This window comes from Artibeus jamaicensis, unplaced genomic scaffold (genome assembly GCF_021234435.1).
Source record: "Artibeus jamaicensis isolate MK-2021 breed Jamaican fruit bat unplaced genomic scaffold, CSHL_Jam_final scaffold_847, whole genome shotgun sequence".
NCBI classification, from domain to species: domain Eukaryota; kingdom Metazoa; phylum Chordata; class Mammalia; order Chiroptera; family Phyllostomidae; genus Artibeus; species Artibeus jamaicensis.
In genome coordinates, this window is record NW_026522057.1 from 1308370 (window position 1) to 1333284 (window position 24915).

Below are 24915 nucleotides of genomic sequence, written 5' to 3' on the forward strand. Positions count from 1 at the left end.
GAAAATTTAAGGAAATTTACTATAGAGAGTACAGCAAAAACAGATATGAAAAATAGAAGGAAAAAAAGATGTCAAAAATTAGGGAACAAGTCCTGGAACTACAATGTTTGAATAATAGGGATTCCAGAGATGGAAAACAGAGGTAAGGAATGTATCAGTGAAATAATTGCAGAAGATTTTCTAGGATAAAACCATTGGGTTTCCACAGTGAAGGGATTCCACCAAATACCCAAAAGAGGGAAAGAAGAATCTTTTCAATGGTATAGGAAAAAGAATCTTTTCTATACCATTTAATGAAAAAAAAAACTTGATTACTATGTCATATCATACAGAAAGATCAGTTGCAGATGGATTGCAGATATAAATGTGAAAAATAAAACAATAAGTTTTGAGGAGATAATGAGAAAATAATTCTCAATTTTTTTCCTTGAGGAAGGAAAAAAATTAAATAGGAAAAGATTGATATATTGGACTACATTAAAAATTCAAACTTCTGTTTGTTAGAAGGCACCACTAAGAGACTAAAAAGGAGCTTATAACTTAAAACCAAAAAGAAAAAAAACAATTAGCAATCCAATTGAAAAATGGGCAAAGAACCTGAATAGACATTTCTCCAAACAGTACATACATATGGCCAATAGACATGTGAAAAAATGCCCAACATCACTAATCATCAGGGAAATGCAAATTAAAACCACAGTGAGATATCACCTTATACCAGTCAGGATGGCCATCGTCAATAAGTCAACAAAGAACAAGTGTTGGTAAGGATAACTTGGTTTGGCCACCAAGAAAAAAAATATGGCAGTTTCTCAAAAAATTAAAAATAAAACTACCATATGACCCAGCAATTTCATTTCAGAGTATTTATACAAAGAAACCCAAAACACTAATTTGAAAAGGCATATACATCTCTATGTTTATTACAGCATTATTGACAATAGCCAAGATATGAAAGCAACATAAAGGTTCATTATAGATGACTGGATAAAGAAGAGGTGTTACTTATACAGTGGACTATTACCCAGCCATAAAAAGAATGAAATCTTTCCATTTGCAAAAACATGGATATGCTTAGAGAGTATTATGCTATGTGAAACAAGTCATACAGAGAAAGACAAATGCCATATGATTTCACTTATATGCGGAAGTAAATAAAAGAACAAACTGAGACAAAGTAATAGATGCAGAGAACATTTTGATGGTTGCCAGATGGGAGGGGGTGGAGGGGATGGGTGAAAAAGAAGAAGGGATAAGATGTACAAACTGCCAGTTTTAAAAGCCTGTAAAGTCCAGCAGAGGGAACATAGTCAATTATATTGCAATATATGTATGGTGTCAGAAGGTAACTAGATTTGTGGGATGAAAAATTTATGTTATATAAATGTCTAATCACTGTGTTGTACAATTGAAACTAATATAATATTGTATGTCAACTCCAATTGAAAAATTATAATAAATAAATAGTAGGTAGATTGATGGATGGATAGTCTAAAAAGGCAATCAAGTAGTGGGAGAAAATATTTGTAGCACGGATAACTGACAAGAAGTTTGTATTCTGAATATATAAAGAATGCCTACAAATAGTAAAATGAACAAGAGACACAAAAATGCTCTTGACAAAAAGGATATCCAAATGCCTAACGGGCATATTAAAAGGTGCTTTAACTAATTAGTAATTGGGGAAATGCAAATTAAAACACAATGAGATACCAGTATATATCTACCAGAATGGCTAAATCAGTATCAAGTATTGGTGAGAATACTGAGAAGAATGCCAAAATGAGGAGAAAGAGAAAGATGGCCCAAATGAAAGAACAGATCAAAACTGCAGAAAAAGAGCTAAACAAAATGAAGATAAGCAATCTGTCAGATGTGGAATTCAAAACACTGGTTATAAGGGTGCTCAAGGAACTTAGTGAGGACCTCAGCAGCATAAAGAAGACCCAGTCAGAAATGAAGGATTCACTATTTGAAATAAAGGACAATTTACAAGGAAACAACAATAGAGTGGATGAAACTGAGAATCAAATCAATGATATGGAACATAAGGAAGCAAAAAACAACTAATCAGAACAAGAAGAAGAAAAAAGAATAAAAAAAAAACGATAGTATAAACAGCCTCTATGACAACTTGAAGAGGTCAAACATTCCCCTCATAAGGGTGCCAGAAGGAGAAGAGAAAGAGCAAGAAATCGGAAATCTATTTGAAAAAATAATGAAAGAAAACTTCTCTAATTTGGTGAAGGAAATAGACATGCAAGTCTAGGAAGCACAGTGAGTCCCAATGAAGTGGGATCCAAAGAGGACCACACCAAGACACATCATAATTAAAATGCCCAAGGTTAAAAAGAAAGAGTCTTAAAAGCAGCAAGAGAAAAGAAGATACTTGCCTACAAAGGAGTTCCCATAAGACTATCAGCTGATTTCTCAAAAGGAACCTTGGAGTCAAGAAGGGGCTGGCAAGGAGTATTCAAAGTGATGAAAACCAAGGGCCTACAATCAAGATTACTCTATCCAGCAGAGCTATCATTTAAATGGAAGGGCAGATAAAGTACTTTACAGACAAGGTAAAGCTCAAGGAACTCATCACCACCAAGCCATCATTATATGAAATGTAAAAAAAAAAAAAACTATCTAAGAAAAAGAAGATCAAAACTATGAACAGTAAAATGACAACAAATTCACAACTATCAACAGCTGAATCTAAAAAATAAAGACAGCTCAGGCTGGTGTGGCTCAGTGGATTGAGTGCTAGCCTGCGAATCAGAGGGTGGAGGTTGTGGGCCAGGTCCCTGGTATGGGGCATGTGAGAAGCAACCACATACTGATGTTTCTCTTCCTCTCTTTCTTCCTCCTTTCCCCTCTCTAAAAATAAATAAATAAAATCTTTTTTTAAGAATAATTTTATTTAGTTATTTTTCAAGTACAGTTTTTTGTCTATTTATCCCATCCCAGCCCCCCCCCCCCGAAAATAATAAAATAAAAGAATAAAAATAAAAACAAACTAAGCAAATAACCAGAACAGGAACAAAATCATAAGCATGGGAATCATTTGGAGGTTTATCAGCTGGGAGGGGGTTGGGAGAGGAAAAGGGGAAATGGTGCAGGGGTCAGGAAGCATAGTTGGTAGGAATAAAATAGGGGGTGTTAAGAATAGTATAGGAAAGGGAGAAGCCAGAGAACTTGCATGCACAACCCGTGGACATGAACTAAGATGGGGGTATTGCTGCAGGGAAGGTGGGTACAGGGCAGAGGGTAGCAAAGGGAAAAAAATTGGGACACCTGTAACATAATCAATAAAATATACTTTTAAAAAAGAATATACCGTAATAGTAATGATGGTAATCTATGGCTGGTGGAATTATGGATAGATTTTTTATTTTCTTTATGCTTTAGTATGTTTTCTACAATAAGCAAGTATTATTTTTTAATTTATAAAAAGGATGTTTTAAGAATGAAAGAAGATTGGTTCTGTAGACATAAAGTCCCATCAAGACAGGTCTCATTGTTGCAGCATCATGCCCACATGATGTCTTCTTTCATAACTACTTCAAAAACACATCCTTTTAATTTTATCCTATGGAAAATTGCACACTACAATGTTAAAGTGTCAGTTACATCAACTGGGTCCACTTTACCACTACTGAGTTTCATACTCATCTCTTTTTATGAGAAGGCTGAAATGTTCTTACCAGTGAGCGTATATAAGGACACTTTCATCTTTTTTCTAAATTTTTAAAGAAAAATTTTGTGTTGGAGTTAGAGAGGGACAGCTAGAGAAGCTGATTGTGAACTCCAGGCTTAGTTTATCTAGTTGAAATGATCTGTTCTCTTGTTTATTCATTCCTACATGCTGTACCCTGCTCTGCTATCTCCTTTAATGTTGATATTTCTTACAGATTAATATCAGGCTCTTTTTTTTCTTATTCTACATGAATTCTATAGCCTATCTTTGCTATATCCATGACTTCAAATGTCACCTGTGTGCCATGACTCACAGATTTATTTCTCTAGCCCAGATCTTTTGAGCTTTATACTCTGTATTCAACTAACTGTTTCATGTCACAGAGACATCCCAAGATCAGCATGCCCAAATGTGAATTTATCTTCTACCCCAAACTTGCTTAATAAATAGCACCACCATCTAGCTACTAGATCATGATAAGAAACCTTATAGTCCCTAACACCTCTTTCTTTCTTATAATACATGTGCACTCCATTGCAAGACCTGTTAACTTTACCTGCTAAGTTGTTTCATCATTTTTCACTTCTCTCTGTGTTTAGGGCAATTCTTCTAGCACTCTAAATCAAATTACTATAATTTCCCACCTGGATTGTTACCATAGCCTACTAACTGATCTTTCCATATCCATTGTTACTCCCATCTATCCCATTCTGCACACAGCCATCCAAAGTAATTTTTATACAACTACAGATTTTGTCAGTCTCACTTCCTGTTTAAAATCCTTCAGTGGTCTCCTGTTTCACTTAGGATAAAATCCAGATTTCACATAGCCTACAAAACCTTGCATGATCTGGCTGTTGCCTGCATTTTCACATGATATTCCCTCTCCTTGGAATACTCTTCCTATCCTCTGCCCCTTATTATAGAGGTACTTAATTATTACAATAATTTATGACTTTATGCTTTTTTTTAACAAAAAACACAGTATTTCCTCCACTCTCTGCTCGGTAACTCGTATTCATTTCTCAACTATCTGCTCAAATGTCACTTTCTTAAGGAAAACTTGTTGACGTGTTTTTCTTTCTTTCTTACAATATAAGTTACATTGTGTGTGTTTTTTGTTTTTGTTTTTTGTTTTTTTTGCTTAACATCCCTTTCCCCAAACTAGTATATTAGTTCCACGAGAACGAGGGGCTGTATCTGCTTTGTTTAGTACTATATATTCAGTATTTGTGACAGGCCCCGGCACATAGTAGGCTCTCAATAAATATTGATTGAATAAATAAAAAGTCTTAGAAAATCCTCCTTGCCAATTTATGCTTTCCCAGGTGACTGATTTCTTCAATTACACCCACCTCCTTGTAGTACTTTATTACCTGGATGCTTCAAATATTGACTGACTTCCTTTCTTGCTTCCTTTCAACGCCCATTTTGGCAACTCATTCTCATCCCCTGGGCTCATTGTGCACAAGCAAACAGTTACACAATTAACCTACCTTTCCCCTATCAAATAAACCCTTTTGAAGTTTCAGGTGAAATTTTACTCTTAGTAACTCTCAAGGTTTCTTTGCCTTATCCTTGTCCTATCCCAGCAGTTTTCTATAGTCTGCACAGTAGGTTATTTATAAATTTTGCTTTATTTCTTCCACAGTTGCTGCCAGTACCACCACCTGGGCCTAAAAGATTCTCCAGTTTTTTCTGTACCTTTTCAAATCCTTAGAAAGGATGTTGCTGCACACTTCCAGCCAGTTGATTAGAGTCAGCTCTCCAGGAGACTGGGTTCTGCTCCTACTCTTTCATACCCTAATTGAACCCCCAAGGGTCAGAATTGGTCTGTGAACCATCTCTGTCACTTGCTTTTGGAGCACCATTGCTATTATTTCCTCATCCTTATTCTTGGTAACAAGGTACTCAGAGGCCTAGGTTTTGGTTTATACCTAGTTTTTCTAATTTTATCTGAGTTCTGTCTCTGTAGAGCTACTATAGAATCATGAAAGGTGACACTGTCATCTGCATTTTTAACATGAACCCCAAGTGGTTATTCTATATATTAACATTTGAGAATCACTTACTAGTGAGAAAACTGCATTATTCTGACCAGTCCTGTGCAGGCATACCTCAGAGATATCGCAGGTTCAGTTCCAGACCACCAAAGTGAAGTGAATGTCAAAATGAAGCAAGTCACATGATTATGTTTACCCTACACTATAATCTCTTAAGTGTGCAATAATAGCATTGTGTCTTTTTTTAATCCTCACCCAAAGATATGTTTATTGATTTTAGAGAGGGCAGAAGGGAGAGAGAGGGCGAAACATCAATGTAAGAGGGAAACATTGATTGGTTGCCTCCTGTACCCGCTCTGGCCAGTGATTGAAGCCACAACCACGGTATGTGCCCTGACCAGGAGTCAGACCTGCAACCTCTGGTGCACAGGATGATGCTCCAGCCAAGTGAGCCACCTGGCCATGGCTCAGGCCAGTAGCATTATGTCTTTTAAAAATGTACATAATTAAAAAAATACTTTTTGGTGTGAAAAGTGCTAACCGTCTTCTGAGCCTGTTGGAAAAATAGCTCTGATAGATTTACTTGGTGCAGGGTTGCCACAAACCTCCAATTTGTAAAAAACAACAATACATGTGAAGCACAATAAAGTGAAGTTTTCCTGTATTCTGTGTAGCAACATAGGTGAAGAAATGACACACTGTTTGGCTATTTTCAGACACACCACCCAGCTTCCTTCAAGGGCCTGAAAACAGCTAGTGGGGATCACAGCAATATGAGGCAAGAGGCCAAAATATAGCCTTGTAGTAAAGAACATAAACTTTGGAGAAAGACCAACATGTAAATCCCGGCCCATATATTTTCCATGTGTTATTTTATTTATCTTTATAAGCTTTAGGTTGTTTTGTTCTGTTTCATTTTAAAATTAGATCAGTAGTACTGTCTCATAGAGTTGTTACAAGAGTTCACTGGAATCCACTCAATAGATACTCACTGAACACCTATTATTTGCAGAGCACTGTGCTACACATTGCAAACATGCCAGCAAACAAAATAGTTTTTGCCCTTAAGGACCATACATGCTTTTGACATATGTCCAAAAAGTGCTTAGACTCCATCCTGTAGGAAGCACTCTGTAGATGGTTATTAACAAATATTTAAGGATAAGGAAGAATATATTCATTTTGCTTTGCTACTGTCAGGATAGAAATGTAGGATATATTATTTGCCCACCTAGATCTTAAAATGGGATGATAAATCAGACATATACTTGTTCATTCTATAAATATTAACGCAATGCCAGGCACTGTGAGCTACCAATATGAGTCCCTACTCTTAAAAATTTAGTTTAGTTGGGACTAAATGAAAAACAAAAATTGCAGTGTAAAACAAAATACAACAGGTTTTTAAGAGAAGTGATAATAAAGTGTTCACAAAAGTGTTATTGCCTTTATATATATGTGAGCATAAGATGGACATATAACAGGTAGCAATGAGGTATATGGCTAATTCGGTAAGGGGATAAAAAAAGAGTCCCTCCTGCCAACTAAACTAAGCAATTCAGGAACCTTGGCAGCATTAGCCTCTGTTTGTACTTACTTTATGGTTTGCATTTTTCATTGTGGCCCTGACTGGAGCCGAGGCAATACTGACAATGAGCAGTGTTGTTTTGGCCAAAGAACAAGCTGGGAGGAGAGGAAGGGAAGTGAAGGGAAAACCATCATTAAAGTCATAAAGAAATGTTGTTGACTCCTAGAAACACTAAGTTTCTGGCTGAAGCATAACATATCGGGAAGACAGGGCTAGAAATGAAAGATAGGGCCTCTCTGTGGAGGGCTTTGAATGCAAAGCTAAGGAATTTGGACTTAATTTATTAAGAATCTGAATCATCACTGAAGACTTTTGAGCAGGGAAATGATATGGTCAGAACAGTGTTAGAATAATACATTTGAAAAAAAAAGTAGCGTATAATAGATATCATCGTCCTCCCTTATCAGCAGTTTCATTTTCTATGGTTTTACTTACCCATGGTCAACCACAGTCTGAAATACAAGGGGACCCAACAAATACCAGAATTATCTTTTAGAGGGCGGGCCCTTTGTAGTACAGGCTTCCCCCCGTAGGGGAGTGTTCTAGGAACCCATCTGTATCAGTGCACCAGTTGGCATTGTTGTGAGAGGCTGTGTTCAGCTTCAGTGAAAAATTTTTGAAGACTCTTTCAATGCATTTGCCTATTTCATGATGTGTGATTTACGAGTGCACCTGTCCACACTGCACTAAATGCTCAGCAGTTTCTGACCACAAAATGGCATGTCCCCCATGCCCCACCCTCCCTATTCACCTGATCTCAGTCTGAGTAACTGTTCTTGTTTCCTTGGATGGAAAAAGTCCTCAAAGGGAAACTTTTTTTTTTTTAAAGATTTTATTTATTTATTTTTAGAGAGAAGAGAAGGGAGGGAGAGAGAGAGAGAGAAACATCAATGTGTGGTTGTCTCTCACGTGGCCCCACTGGGGACCTAGCTTGCAACTAAGGCATGTGCCTTGACTGGGAATCGAACTGCGACCCTTTAGTTCACAGCCTGTGCTCAATCCACTGAGCTACACCAGCCAGGGCAGGAAATGTTTTGCTGATATGGAAGAAGTGAACAAAAAATGGCAGAAGCACTGAAAGGCATCGAAATCAATGAGTTGAAAAACCGTTTTGAGCAGTGGAAAAAAACATCTCATTAGGTATATTGTATCAAATGGAGAATACTTTGAAGGTGACTTGAAGTTTAAACATGTAAGAATAAATGCACAATTTTTTATAAATAAATTCTATTTTGGGGGGTGCCCCCTCATATTAAATTGAAAATTTCAGAAATAGATAATTTATAAGTTTTAAATTGCATACCATTCTGAGTAGTGTGATGAAATCTCACTCCATGCGGCTTTGTCCCACCCAGTACATGAATCATTCCTTTGTCCAGCATGTCCACACAGTGTATACTACCCACCCATTAGCCACTTAGTAGCTATCTTAGTTATCACAGCTGTACTGATATCACATTGCATTCAGGTTACCCTTATTTTACTTAATAATGGCCCAAAGCATAATAGTAGTGATGTTGGCAATTCAGATACACCAAAGACAAGCTGTAAGTGCTTCCTTTGAGTGAAAAGGTGAGTACAGTATAATAACTTATTACAGTATATTATTATAAATGTTCTATTATTGTTGTTGCTAATCTGTCACTGTGCCAGAGTACATACAGTCATACCCTTGTACTCGTTGGCTTCAGAACTTGTCAAATTCTGTACTTGTCGCATTCTGATGAGAAAAAAAATATTTCAGCACTCAGCATTCCCCCCTCAGCACCCCTCTCTCATGATGAAACAGAGGTCAAGGTCTCAGTCTCACAGTAGCTCATGAACAGCTCAATACTTGTCAGTTTTGGCACTCATCATGAGTTCTGTAACAAATTAACCATGAGTACTGAGGTACTGCTGTCTAGGCAGTAACATTGTATATACAGGGTTCAGTATATACTGCCTGCAGTTTCGGGCATCCACTGCTGGTCTTGGGATGCATCCCTCATCGATAAGGTGGGGACTAGTCTACTACAAATGGGAAGATCATATGTGTTAGTCGGTATTTGTGGAATAAATGACAGTGTGAGCCCTCTTGATTCTCTGGGGAATAAGATGCACTAAGAAAGCTTTGCTCTGCAGATCTGGATTTCATTTAATTAAGTAGAGCTTTGATGTCAGGAGAAAGAAAAAGGTACACTGATTAAACATGACACAAATTGGTAATCTTTGTGTATCCAAACCTGTAGACTGTTGACTTAGAGTCCATTGTCACTTGGAGGCAGATTTCTAAGAATGTATCACAGGACTCTGTCTTTGAGAAACTGAGATAAGATTCAGTTTTCATTCCACAAACATTCATCCGGGTGTCTGTCACATTACCAGCTCTGTGCTGTAGGTGATTTAACCATGGATTCAACTTGGAATTCAGCTGTGAGCAAGGAACTAACAGGCTACTAGGGGAGAGAGATGTGTCAATAACTAAACCTGTGTTTTAAGTGCTGTTGTTGAGGTGAATCAACATATGAAATGTATTTTGAGTATAAATTTATAAAATTACAGGGCTTCCAGTCAAGATATCAGAGTAGTAAATGTGGTACTCACATCCTCCCACAGCCACATCAGAATCACAACTAAACTGTAGAACAGCCATCATTCAGAACCACCTAACATGTAGCTGAACAGAAATTCTACAATTATAGATATGAAGAAGAAGCTACATTGAGACTGGTGGGAGGGGCAGACTCAGAATAGGCTGGTCCCACGTGTGGTGGATAAAAATGGGAGGGATATCTCAGCTATGCGGGTATCCCCTGAAGAGTGAAGGGTCCCAGCCCAGGCTTCTAAAGCTGGGAAGAGAAGTACCCATAACTATGGCTGTGAAAACCACCAGGCATTGTGGCTGAGTGAGACAGAACACTGCTTGAGTCACAGGTGTTCTTCTTAAGGGGCCCACGAACGGACTTAGTTGGATTCACTCACTCTGAGCTCCAGCGCTGGGGCAGAAGCTCAAAAGGCACCCGGGACAAAGGGAGAGGAGGAGCAACTTTTTCCTACACAGAAGTTCTGGCTGAGGCCATTGTATCTTTCCTGAGCTCTGCCCTACAAAAAACTGACTGGTGGGTGTCATATCTAATTATCAACCTAGCTAACACTGTTTTCACTGCCCTGATGATTCCCTGAGACCCTACCCTACCCAACTTGCAGGCCCACACAAGCATCTTCCAGCAGTGTTTTCATTCAAATGTCCTGTCTCATTTCACGCTTTTAATATTCTTAAAATCTCTCAAGGGTCTGCAAATCCCAAACAAGCCACATCTGGCCTAAGTGTGCCCCATACTTTTTGCTAAGCAGCCCTAAGCCTAGCACCACTGGCAGTCATAACCTTAGTTTTCAGGTGGCCTCTTCCAGGCACCTCCAAGCCTAGTTCAAGTAACAGATATCTGCTGATCACTTTGTATACACAGCAAGGCACAGGCAGCAACTGACCTTGGCATGCACCTCCTAGGAGGCCCTAGAGCCAGTGCACCCAGTGGACAGCTTCAGACCATGCCAAGTACTACCCAACCACTTCTATGTTCAACACACTCAAGAGGAGGACTCATCGGGCACCAGAGCCCTGACGAAGGAAGTCCTGCATGGGTTCAGCCCCTGCATAGTAGATTCTCTGTGCCAGTGCTCACAACCAATCAGCCTGAGGGTAAATCCTCCCACTGATGTACCAACAACAATTAAGGCTCAACTTCAACTGGAGGGAGCACACAGCCTAATAGAGGGGCACATCTGGATAACCCAGGTGACCTGGGAGGTTGTGCCACTGGGCCCTACAGGACACCAACATCAAGCTACTCTACCAAGACTGGGAGATGTAGCATATCTATCTAATCCATAGAAACAACCACAGGAGGCAGCCAAAATGGGAGGCAAAGAAATATGGCCCAAATGAAAGAATAGGTCAAAACTCCAGAAAAAGAACCTAAACAAAAAGTAGACAAGCTATCTACCAGATGCAGAGTTCAAAACACTGGTTATAAGGATGCTCAGTGAACTTAAGAGAAGAGTAGATGGACTTAGTGAGAATTTCAACAAAAACCTAGGAAACAAAAATGGAATTAGAGAATATAAAGAAGCAGTCAGAAATGAAGGACCAACTAACTGAAATGAAGAATACATTACAGGGAATGAACAGTAGAGTAGATGAAGCAGAGCATCAAATCAGCAATTCAGAATATAAGGAAGCAGAAAATACCCAATCAGAATGGCAAAAAAAAAATTTAAATGAGGATACTTTAAAGAACCTCTGGGATAACATCAAGCGTACCTACAATCTCACCATGGGAGTACCTAAGAGAGAAGAGAGAGAGTAAGGATTAGAAAACCTATTAGAAAAAATAACAATGGAAAACTTCCCTAACCTGGTGAAGGAAATAGACTTAGAAGTCCAAGAAGTGTAGAGAGTCCCAAACAAGATGAACACAAAGAGGCCCACACCAAAGTACATTATAATTAAAATGCCAAAGGTTAAAGACAAAGAATATTAAAAGCAACAAGAGAGCCCTGGCTGATGTGGCTCAGTGAATTGAGCACTGGCCTACAAACCAAAGGGTCACTGGTCCAATTCCCAGTCAGGGCATATGCCTGGGTTGTGGGCCAGATCCCTGGTGTGGGGGAGCACACTACAGGCAACCACACATGGATGTTTCTCTCCCTCTTTTTTTCCCTCCCCCTTTCTCTAAAAGTAAGTATAATCTTTTTTTAAAAAAAAAGCAATAAGAGAAAAGCAGGTAGTTACCAACAAGGGAGGTCTCAAAGACTGTCCACTTTATTCTGAACAGAAACTGCAAGCCAGAAGGGATTGGCATGAAATATTCAGTGATGAAAAGCAAGGACCTACAAGTAAGATATCCAACAGAGCTATCATTTACAATAGAAGGACAGATAAACAGCCTTCCAGACTGGAAAAAGTTAAAGGAGTCCACCACCATCAAGCCAGTATTGCAAGAAATGTTAAAGGGTCTTCTTTAAGAAGAAGAAGGAGAAGGAGAAAGATTAAAAATATGCATAACAAAATGGCAATAAATACATATCTATCAACAATTACATTGAATGCAAGTGAGTTAAATGTTCTAATCAAAAGATACACAGTAGCTGATTGGATAACAAAGTAAGACCCTTATGTTTGCTGTCTACAAGAGATTTCAGATCAAAAAACACACAGACTGGAAGTTAAGTGATGGAAAATACTTCATGAAAATGGAAACAAACAAAGAAAAAAAAGCTGAAGTAGCAATACTGAAACCAGACAAAATAGACTTTAAAACAAAGATTATAACAATAGACAAAGAAGGACCTAGAAATTCTACTTCTGGGAATTTATCCAAAGAATCCCAAAACACTAAATCAAAAATATATATGTATTCATATATTGCAGAATTATTTACAGTAGCCAAGATACAAAAGCAGCCTAAGTGTCCATCAACAAATGAATGGATAAGTGGTGAATATATACAATGAAATATAACTCAGCCATAAAAAAGAATGAAATCTTGCCATTTGCAACAACATAGATGGACCTAGAGAGTATTTACTAATTAATTCAGACATAGAAGACAAATGCTTTATGATTTCACTTATATGTGGAATCTAAAAAACAAAATAAAACAATCAGAACAAAAAATAGAACTGGATACAGAGAACATTTTGACAGTTGCCAGATGGAAGGAGGGGTTGAAAGATAGGTGAAAAAGATGAAGGGATATACCGTGTTCATGGATTGGAAGAATTAACATCATCAAAATGTCCATACTACCCAAAGCAATATACAGATTCAATGCAATACCTATTAAAGTACCAATGGCGTATTTCACAGACATAGAACAAACACTTCAAAAATTTATATGGAATCATAAACGAGCCCGAATAGCAGCTGCTCTTTTGAGAAAGAAGAACAAAGTAGGAGGGATCACAATACCTGATATCAAACTGTATTACAAAGCCACTGTAATCAAAACAGCCTGGTACTGGCATAAAAACAGGCATATAGACCAATGGAACAGAACAGAGAGCCCAGAAATCAACCCAACCCTCTACAGTCAATTAATATTCGACAAAGGGGGCAGTAACATAAAATGGAGTAAAGATAGCCTCTTCAGCAAATGGTGTTGGGAGAACTGGACAGCTACGTGCAAAAAAATGAAACTTGAGCACCAACTTACACCATACACCAAAATAAATTCAAGGTGGATAAAAGACTTAAATATAAGCCATGACACCATTAAAGTCCTAGAGGAGAACATTGGCAAGAAAATCTCAGATATTCCACGCAGCAACATTTTTACGGATATGTGCCCTAGAGCAAGGAATATAAAGGAAAGAATAAACAAATGGGATCTTATCAAAATAAAAAGCTTCTGCATGGCTAAAGAAAACAGTATTAAATTAAAAAGACAACCAACTGTATGGGAAAACATATTTGCCAATGATACCTCAGACAAAGGTTTAATCTCCAAAATATACAAAGAACTTACACGACTCCACTCTAAGAAGACACCCAACCCAATTAAAAAATGGGAAAAGGACTTGAACAAACACTTCTCCAAGGAGGACATACGGAAAATTCAGAGACACATGAAGAGATGCTCAATATCGTTAGCTATCAGAGAGATGCAAATTAAAACCACAATGAGATACCACTTTACACCAGTCAGGATGGCTATCATAAACAAAGCAACAAACAACAAATGTTGGAGAGGTTGTGGGGAAAAGGGGTCCTTAGTTCACTGTTGGTGGGATTGTAGACTGGTACAACCATTATGGAAAACAGTATGGAATTTTCTCAGAAAAATAAAAATTGACCTGCCTTTTGACCCAGCAATTCCACTGCTAGGATTATACCCCAAGAATCCTAAAACATCAATTTCAAAGAACCTATGCACCACAATGTTCATAGCAGCACAATTTACAATAGCCAAGAGTTGGAAGCAACCTAGGTGCCCATCAGTAAATGAATGGATCCAAAAATTGTGGTACATATACACCATGGAATTCTATGCAGCAGAGAGAAAGAAGGAGCTACTACCTTTTGCAACAACATGGATGGAACTGGAAAGCATTATGCTGAGTGAAATAGGCCAGGCATTGAAGGACAAATACCATATGATCTCACCTTTGACAGGAAGCTAAAGAATAAAACAAACAAGCAAACAGAATAAAAACAAAGACGCTGAAATAGAGAACAAGTGGGCAGTGACCAGAGGGGAGAGGGAAGGGAACTTAAGGGGAAAAAGGGGGAGGGATTTTGAGGAACAAGTATGAATGACACAGAGATGAGGACTGGGGGGGGGGGGGGGAATGGGAGGGAGGGGGGAGACCGGGCGGGGGGGGGGAAGAGAAAAAAAATGTACTTGAAAAGTAACCAAATAAAATTTAAAAAAAAAAAAAAAAAGAAGTACATATTGGTAGTTACACAATGGTCATGGGGATGTAACATATAGCATAGGGAATACAGTCAATAATATTGTAGTAACAGTGGTGTCAGATGGGTGCTAGATTTATCAGGGTGATCGCTGTATATTATATAAATGTTTAATCACTGGGTTGTACATGTGAAACTAGTATAATATTATACATCAACTGTAATTGAAAAAAACTATTTAAAAAATTTACAGAATTATATCACCCTGTATGCAATTCTGCCTGTGCTTTATGGGGCAAGTTTTTAGGAATTTAGGAGTGTTGACTTCACTTGAGAAGCTACATATTTAGAGTGAATTTTAAAAATGGAATTTTCATTTTTTGAGAAAGCATTCTTTTTTTTTTACAACAATACATGTACTTTAAAGCTTCTTGGAACTCATAGAAAGGGGAAAAGAAGAAAACTATAAAGTCATCCTTCTAAGGAAAAAAATCACTATTTTTATGTTTGTGTATTTTCTTCCAGACTTTTTTCTACTGAGATGGTATATGTTGATCTTGGAAGAGGATACTACTGAAATTTAAGTGAACATGGAATTAGCATTAGATCTCTTACATTTATTCTGGACCACACAATTGAAAAAGCTCAGATTAAGAAAAACTCCCACTTGGGGGATTTATTTCTTAAGTTTATATTTAAATATAGTTGGTATACAATATTACATTAGTTACATTAATTTTATGTGTACATTAAGGAATTCAACATTTTTATGCCTTATAATGTGATTACCCCACTAATTCTAGTAATCATCAGTCACCATGCAAATTTATCACATTATTGACTTCTCCTTCATCTTTTTCACCCATCCTCCCACTGCCTCCCTTCTGGTAATCACCCCTTTGTTCTCTATGGATCTGTTTTTATTTTGTTAGTTTGTTTTTAGATTCTACATATCAGTGGAACCATAGAGCATTTGTCCATCTCTGTCTGACCTGTATCACTTAGCCTAATACCCTCTTGATCCATACATGTTGCCTCAGATGGTGAGATTTCTATTTTTTATTGCTGTGTAATATTTCATTGTGTATATATATCACATTTTTTTTATCCAGTCATCTATTGATTGACAGCTAGGTTGCCTCCATATCTTAGCTTTTGTAAATAATGCTGCAATGTACATAGAGGGGTATGTCTTTTCAAATTAGTGTTTTCATTTTCTTTGGATAAATGCCCAGAAATAGAATTGCTGAGTCCATTGATCTATTATTAGTTTTTTTTGAGGAATCTCCATATTGGTTTCCATAGTGGCTGCACCAATTTTCAGTCCCAGCACCAGTTCACTCGTGTTCCCTTTTCTTCACATCCTTGCCAATATGTTTTTTTGTTGACTTTTTGAAAATATATTTTATTGATTATGCCATTACAGTTGTCCATTCCCCCCTTCATTCCCCTCCCCCCTGCACACCCCTCTACCCCATTCCCCCTCCCTTTAGTTCATGTCCCTGTGTCGTAAGTTCTTTAGCTTCTACATTTCCCACACTACTCTCCCCTTCCCCCTGTCTATTTTTTCCCCACCATCCATGCTACTTATTTTCTGTACCTTCTCCCCCCTTCTCCTTCTCCCACTCCCCTGTTGATAACCCTCCATGTGATCTCCATTTCTGTGGCTCTGCTCCTGATCTAGCTGTCCTCTTAGTTTGCTTTTGTTTTAGGTGTGGTTCTTAATAACTGTGAGTTTGCTGTCCTTTCACTGTTCATATTTTTTATCTTCTTTTTCTTAGATAAGTCCCTTTAACATTTCATATAATAAGGGCTTGATGATGATGAACTTCTTGAATTTGATCTTATCTGAGAATTTATCTGTCCTTCCATTCTAAATGAAAGCTTTGCTGGATAGAGCAATGTTGGATGTAGGTCTTTGGATTTCATGACTTGGAATACTTCTTTCCAGCCCCTTCTTGCCTGTAAGGTCTCTTTTGAGAAATCAGCTGACAGTCTGATGGGAACTGCTTTATAGGTGACTGTCCCTTATCTCTTGCTGCTTCTAGAATTCTCTCCTTCATTTTAATCTTGGCTAATGTAATGATGATGTGCCTTGGTGTGTTCCTCCTTGGGTCCACCTTCTTTGGGACTCTCTGAGCTTCCTGGATTTCCTGGAAGTCTATTTCCTTTGCCAGATTGGGGAAGTTCTCCTTTCTTATTTGTTCAAATAAGCTTTCCACTGGTGGCTGTTTCTCTTCCCCTTCTAGTACCCCTATAATTCAGATGTTGGAATGCTTAAAGATGTCCTGGAGGTTCCTAAGCCTCTCCTCATTTTTTTGAATTCTTGTTTCTTCATCCTTTTCTGTTTGGTTGTTTCTTTCTTCCTTCTGGTCCACTCTATTGATTTGAGTCCCAGTTTTCTTCCCATCACTGTTGGTTCCCTGTGCATTTTCCTGTATTTCACTTAGTGTAGCCTTCATTTTTTTCATCTAATTTGTGACTAAAATCAACCAGTTCTGTGAGCATCCTGATCACCAGTGTTTTGAACTGTGCATCTGATAGGTTGGCTATCTCTTGGTCACTTAAAAGTATTGGCTCTGGGGCTTCGATTTGTTCTTCCCTTTGACCATGAATTTTTGGTTTGGTTGTGCCTGTTATGTATGAGGGGCGGAGCCTTAGGTGTTTTCCAGGGTGGGGCAACCCAGTTGCTGGGTTGTGACTCTGTATGTGGGGGGCGGGGTTAGAAAGGGAGCAATGGTACTTGTTCTGCTCTCTCTTGGATTTCAGTCCCCTCTGCTGCTTCCTACAAGCAAATTGGGCCCTTCTGGTGCTGGTTCCCGGGTGGGTGGGCTTGTAGTACACAAGCCCCTGTGGGTCTCTCCAATGAACTTTCCTGTGAGGATGGGAGTCTCTCCTGGCACCTCAACCCCCAAAAGCTTTTCCAATTGATGCTTTTAGGCTTTATTTCCCATCACTGGGGCCCTGAGTTGTGTGGTCTGTCTAACTGCCCATTTTTGCCTGGTTTATCTGTGTGCAAATGTGTGTCCACAGTCAGCCAACCACCTTGCACGCCTCACTGAGTCTGATCGTTTCCTCCCCGCACCTGGGTCTGTCAACCACTGCTTTTTCCTGCCGCAACCCCTCTCTGCCAGCCACCAACTCTGCCCCTCTTACTGGTCTGGATGAATAGTTCGTTGTTGGACTTTGGTAAAGTTCAATTTTCTGCTGTTCTGGTTGTGTTTTTGTTTCTAAATCTTTGTTGTTGTTAAATTTGGTTGTGCGAGGAGGCACAGTGTTTCTGTCTATGCCTCCATCTTGGCCAGAAGTCTGTTGACTTTTTTATGAGTCATTCTGACTGATGTGAAGTAGTATATCTCATTGCGGTTCTGATTTGTAATATTGAGCATCTTTTCATATGTCTTATTATTAAGTTGTATGAGTATCTTATGTATTTTGGATATCAACCCCTTAACAGAGACATCATTTGGGAATATATTCTTACATTGAGTAGATTGTTTTTTTGTTTTGTTCATAGTTTCCTTCACTGTGCATAAGCTTTTTAGTTTGATGAAGTTCCACCTGTTTATTTTTACTTTTGTTTCCCTCTCTCTAGGGGACATATCCAAAAAGGTATTACTCAGACTGATGTTAAATAGTTCACTACCTATGTTTTCTGCCAGAAGTTTCATAATCTCAGGTCTTACATTTACATTTTTAATCCATTTTGAGTTTATTTTTACATATGATGTGTGAGAGTAGTCCAGTTTGATCTTTTTACATGTATTAGTCTAGTTTTCCCAATACCACTTGTTGAAGAAACTGTCATTACTCCATGTATATTCTTACCTTCTTTGTTGTAGAATAGTTGGCCATACAAATCAGGGTTTATTTCTGGGTTCTCCATTCTAGTCCATTGATCTATGTGTCTCTTTTGTGTGTCAGTACTATACTGTTTTGGTTATTATAGCTTTGATGTATAGGTTGCAATCAGGGAGCATGACACCTCCAACTCTGTACTTCTTTCTCAATATTGTTCTGGCTGCTTGTGGCCTTTTGTGGTTCCATATAAATTTTAGGAGTATTCAAATTCTGAGAAGAATGTTATTGGTATTTTTTATAGGAATTGCATTGAATCTGTAGATTGCTTTGGATAGTATTGTTATTTTAACTACACTTATTTTTCTAATCCATGAGCATGATGTATCCTTTCATTTATTTGTATCCTTTTAGATTCTTTCTCCAGTGTCTTATAGTCTTCAGAGTCTAGATAGTTTACCTCATCAGTTAAACTTATTCCTTGTTATTTTCTTCTTTTTGATGCAATTGTTAATTAATGGGATTGTCTTCTTAATTTCTCATTCTGATTGTTTGTTATCAGTATATAAGAATGTGAAAAGCTTCTGTATATTAATTCTGTATCTTTACTGAATTATTTAATTCTATTCAGTTTTGGTGGATTCTTTAGGGTTTTCTATGTATAATATGTCATCTGCAAATATTTTTGAATACACTCACAAATTTCCTCTCGTCCTGAAGGTGAAGCATATGAAACCCAGAAAATTCATTTCACTATTCCCATTCTTCACAGGTGCCCCCGACCCCACAGCTGGGGCCAGCATTGATGATGAAAACTGTTGGCACCTGGATGAAGAACAGGTGAAAGAACAAGTGAAGCTCTTTCTCTCCCAGGGTGGTTACTATGGCTCTGGAAAGCAACTCAATTCAATGTTTGCTAAGGTAAGCTGTGGAAAGGTTTCTTAAATCTTTTTTTAATTTTACTTTTAACAAAATATTTTATTTATTTATTTTTAGAGAGAGGGGACAGGAAGGAGGGAGAGAAACATCAATGTGTGGTTGCCTTTCATGTGTCCCCCACTGGGGACTTGGCCTGCAACCAAGGCATGTGCCCTGACTGGGAATCGAACCAGCGACCCTTTACCTCACAGGCCCACGCTCAGTCCACTGAGCTACACCAACCAGGGCTTATTTTACTTTTTTAAGTAAATGGAATTCAACACACTTTTGGCTTTATGCATTGTAGCCAGCTCACTTGCCCTAGTTGTACTAAGTGCCTGAAAATTAATGGGAGAGTTGATAAGAGCAGACCTGAGCAGGCTGCATCCAGGGAATCCTACTACCTCACCCCCCGCCCCGGTATTCCTCTTTCTACTCCACTCTAAATCAGTTGACATTGCTGGGGTTTTAGTAATGAAGGTTTGGACCCAAGACTGCCTGATGAGGCTTTGAGGGGATTTTTGGTGCTGGGGCCTCTCACAGCAGGTTTTCTTTCTTTTTAAAAAACATATTTAGTAAGATATAATTCACACACCATAAAATTCACCATTTTAAAGTGTATAATTGTTATGCAAAGAGCTGAGGTCCAAGGAAATCTCAGCATATTGTTTGTTGATTCCAAAGAAATAACCTGGTCCACTGGTTGTGAAAGACACGGGTTTATTAGGACTGAAGTGCACACTGGTGCTGGCCAACCAGTGAAATTTTCCATCCGGCCTGTGGACAAGCCACACGGGAGGTGGCCAATCAGTGAAATTTTACCATAACTCAGACTTTCCCAGTACAAAGTTATATAGAGTACAGAAAACAAAACAAAACTGGGCATGCAGGGGGAGGGGGTCATGCTCATGCATAAGCTGTGTGAGACAAAAACGCAAACTATTTCTCTGCAGTTCTTCACCATCCAGGCTCATACCTGAGAACAGCTTCTGTTCTCCTGTTGAGCCATTTCTTGACTGGGGTGCTGGCCAGGTTCCCAGGGTGGGTCCCATGGTCCACTCACTGATAGCTTTCATCATGTTCCCACAAGGTGGGAGGGGAGTTGGAGCTTGGGTAGGGGCTCATGTTCCCATTTACCATACAGCAACTCAGTGGTTTTTAGTATATTCAGATATATGTGCCCATCACCACAGTCAGCTTTAGAATATTTTTATTACCTTAAAAAGAGCCCCCCTACTTTTTAGTTATCATTCCCCTATCCGACATGTCCCCTCCCCCAGTACTGAGCAACCACGAATCTACTTCTCGTCTCTATCGATTTTCCTGTTGTGGACCTTAATAGAAGTGGAATCATGTAGTATGTAGTCTTTTGTGACTGGCTTCTTACCATTAGCATATTTCAAGGGTCAACTGCATTAGTGGCATGTATTGGTACTTCATTCCTCTTTATGTCTGAATAATAGTCCATTGTATGGATACCCCACATTTTGTTTATCCATTTGCCTGTTGATGGCCTTTTGGATTGTTTCCACCTTTTGGCTATTACAAATAATGCTAGTAGAAACATTCTTGTACAAGTTCTTATGTGGACATATGTTTTCATTTCTCTCCAGGACATGGGATCAATGGGTCATATGATAACTCTATGTTTAATTGTTTGAGGAACTGCTAAACTGATTCCAAAGTGTCTGCATCATTTTACATTCCCACCAATGGTGTATTAGCATTCCGATTTCTCTGTATCCTCACCAGCACTTGTTATCTGACTTTTTGATTCTCACCGCCCTAGTGGATGTGAGAATCGCATTATGCATCGCAGGCTGTCTTGATACATGCAGTGAACTTGCTTACAGAACAAGAGGCCTTCTGAAGGCTCTTTGGAAATGTTGTGATTAGATACTTCATCTTCTCTTCCCCCTCCTCACCTTTCTAATTCTCCTACTTTTTTTATGATGTGCAGTCACCAACCCCTTGCCCCTCCTTATGTGTCAGGTCCGAGAGATGCTGCGGATGAGAGATTCCAACGGAGCAAGGATGCTGACTCTAATAACTGAGCAATTTATGGCAGATCCACGACTCACACTCTGGAGGCAGCAAGGAACAAGCATGACAGATAAGTGCAGGCAGCTCTGGGATGAGCTAGGTAAGTTTTCACATCTAAGAGAAGTGCTATGTCTGTGCTACCAGCTCACTCATGGGCAACAGGTGTTAGTGAACACTTGCTATCAGTCATTACGTAGATCTTGCTCAGTGAACTTCAGCCCAGCTGGTGGTAGATTTAGGTTCTACAAAGGCCACCAGTGTAATTCTGAACTCACTTATGTTGCTTCTACCGCATTGCACTTTGTTATTGATGTCAGCTTTCTGTTCCAGATGATCCCACATAGACACTTCTGCTGAGAGAAAACTTTTTCCTTTGGCTTCTGTTGCTTGGCATTAGCCAGGCTCTCCAAATACTTGTCAGTCCTCTTTCCCCACCCCCCGTCCCTGGCTCTGTTCTTCCTTTTTACTCCTAAACAGACCTCTTAGATGTAGAGCAATTTCCAAGACCAGGGTCTTGGACTTCCATTCTTCGTTCTCTATAGTCCCTTGAAAACTTTTTTTAATATGGCTTCAGAGTTTACCTCTGTGGTGATCTCAGACTCATCTTCTTTCCACTTATCTGAGTTCCAGTTTCATATTAGCAGCTACCCTTTGACCATTTCCACTGAAAAATTCCTCGATCAACTTATGCTTGGGAAATCTAAAGTGAGCTCAGGCCTCCAACAGGAAAAGGTTCCCCTGACTCTGGCAATGTCCATTCCTTAGTCAACCACACTTGTTTCTGAACACTCGTTTGTCTTTTTTTAATTTCTTTTTTTATTTTTAAATATATTTTATTTTTTATGCTATTACAGTTGTCACATTTTTTTCTTCCTTTTATTCCCCTGTACCCTGCACCCCTCCTCCCACCAGCATTCCTCCCCTTAGTTCATGTCCATGTCCAAAGGACATGTAAGTTCTTTGGCTTCTCCATTTCCCATACTATTCTTAACCTCCCTCTGTCTATTTTATATCTACCATTTATGCTTCTTATTCCCTTTACCTTCCCCCCTACCCTTCACTGCTGATAACCCTCCATGTGATTTCCATTTCTGTGATTATTTAACACTCATTTTTCTTTCATTCCCTACATCCAGTCACCAACTTCATTTGATTCCCCAAATGTCTTCAAAATGCAGTTTAGTGTCCATTCCTACTTTTTATTTCCCACTACCACTCGTCTTGTTGAGGGCCTTGGGACTTTTAGATTAAATTAGAACTGTGGCTTCCTGAATGGCCTTTGTGGCACATTCTTCTTACTAAGGCCATTTCTTTGGTCATCATTTCCTTTTATCCTTCCCTTGCTGCTCCAACACTAGTTTTGCAGTGCCAAGACCCAACTCCTCTCCTTGTTTTCAGAATCTTCCATACCTTGGACTCACCATCTAATCATGGGTTATACTGAAAAAGTTCTATATGGCATCTTCTAAAAGTTAATACAGCTCCTCAGTCATTCCCCCATCCCAGAAAGCAACAACAAAATTTCCGCTTATACAGTATAGCCAAAAAAACCTTTTAATTCATTAAAAACCCTAGTTGAGGCTTTTAATGAATTCTTATGGACTGAAGCCTGTATTTTATAGTGTTAGGGCAAAAGCCTTGGAGAATGAGATTTGATGGCTCTGGGACTTGGTTACCTTGAGGCTGAGTATGTATTTTAGTTTGGGTGCTGAGGCTTTTTGATATCACCTGGAGCACTAATAGCATTGGAGCTTTCATTAATGATGACTAGCTATGTTATTGTTATGTGTCAATCTCCATATTAAAGATTGCATTCACATTTTTTAATTTAATTCTCATAACAACCCTACAAAGTAATCGCATGTTTGTGGCAAAGAAACAGGTACCTCTGGTTACTTCTAGGTACAGAATAAAATAAAGAATTATAGAAAATTCTCTCTGCCTTGACATAATCACACTTCCTGAAATATGGGAATGTTGTACTATTAGTCCTTAGCTGCTGGTCCAACCCATTGTGACCAGGGTCACATGACATAATGCATGGCAACTTGAGAAGTGCTTCTAGACTCTTTCACAAGAAGAAATGATAGGCATAGACTTCCTTCCAGATTTAAGATATTGGCATCTCCATATTTTTAGAAGACAAGACTGAGCTCAGAAAAGTTAAGTTTTTCATTCAGAGTCACACTAATAAGTAGTGGCTCTAATACTTGAACCCCCATCTATCTGACTCCAAAACAAACATCCTTCTGCAACATCTACTTCAGTTCTATCTTGTTTTGCACTTCCCCCCACCAAAGTGCATATTTCCTAAGAATTTGAAGTTATCCTTCTTCAGAGTCAGTTTCATCTGATTCCTCTTGGAGTTATTTTTATAATGATCATGGGATTGTGCTGTGGACTTGGGCTTGGCCTTTGGGGCAAAGGTGAGAGGAAGTAAGCAGAGCTGCCTCCCATGTGCTTTTAAAGCTCTCATCATATACTTAGGTTCATTATGAAAAGCTCTTGCTTCTGACATTTTCACATATAAGATAATTGCTATATCAGTCTTCCAAGAAACTCTTAGCAGTCTGCAAAGTCTGGTTCTAAAGTTTCTCTGAATCACCTGGAGTACCTGTTTAAACAAATTATGAGGCCTATCCCCAGAGTTTCTGACTTAAACAAATTCCCAGGGGATGCCGATGCCACTATTCCAGAGACCATGTTTTGAGAACCACTGCACTAAGGGAAGCCTTATGATTTTAGATACTGGAGCACAGTGCATTTGTGCTTCCCCTATCTACCCCAACCATTACTTACTGGTCACAAGGCCTGCTCACTTGGGGAGGGCCTAGGCAGGGTTTGTAGGAACTTAGAGAGTGGGCTCACTACTTTCTGTTCCTGAACCAGAGAAAATAGAAACTGTCAGACATGAAGTTTTCTCATCTTCCTGTGTCTGTACACATGTGCTTTACTGTCTCTTCTGTTAAAATCGATAAAGTGTCTCTGCTCCCATAAAAGGCCCATCCTTATGGCCCTATGCCATATCCTTTTCTCCAGAATTTTGTTCCTGCAATTATCTCCTTTCTCTGGAATCATTAATTCTTTCCCCCCTACTGGGTCAACCCCATAAGCATACAAATATGTTCTAATACCTTCAGTCTCATACAAAAGTGCCTTTTGTCAAAAAAAAAAGTGTATTTGATGTTCCCACCACCCTACAATCATTACCCCATTTTTCTTCCCTTTAAAGCAACAATTCTTAGAAAACTTTAATCACTCTTTACATTTGCTCACCTCCATTGTCTCTTGAGCCCACTTTGTTGAGCTTCCATTGCTCATTGGTGCCACTCTGCTAAAGTAGTTCTTGTCAAAGTCATCAGTGACTTCAATATTGCCAGATACATTGGGCACTTCTCAGTTGTAACCTTTTAGCAGTTTACAATAAAAATGACCATATCCTTCTTGAAACTTATTCTTCTCTTGGCTTCCATAACAGTACACA

General features: G+C 38.8%; 1 protein-coding gene across 1 annotated transcript in view; it reads left to right on the top strand.

Moving 5' to 3' along the window:
• ZSWIM5 (zinc finger SWIM-type containing 5) overlaps positions 1-24915 on the top strand; it is a 130099-nt gene that overhangs the window by 66432 nt on the left and 38752 nt on the right. The window contains exons 3-4 of the mRNA XM_037149697.2: positions 19243-19391; positions 21381-21531. Of these exons, the coding sequence (XP_037005592.2) occupies positions 19243-19391; positions 21381-21531 (300 nt within the window). The remainder of the gene's footprint in view (positions 1-19242; positions 19392-21380; positions 21532-24915) is intronic.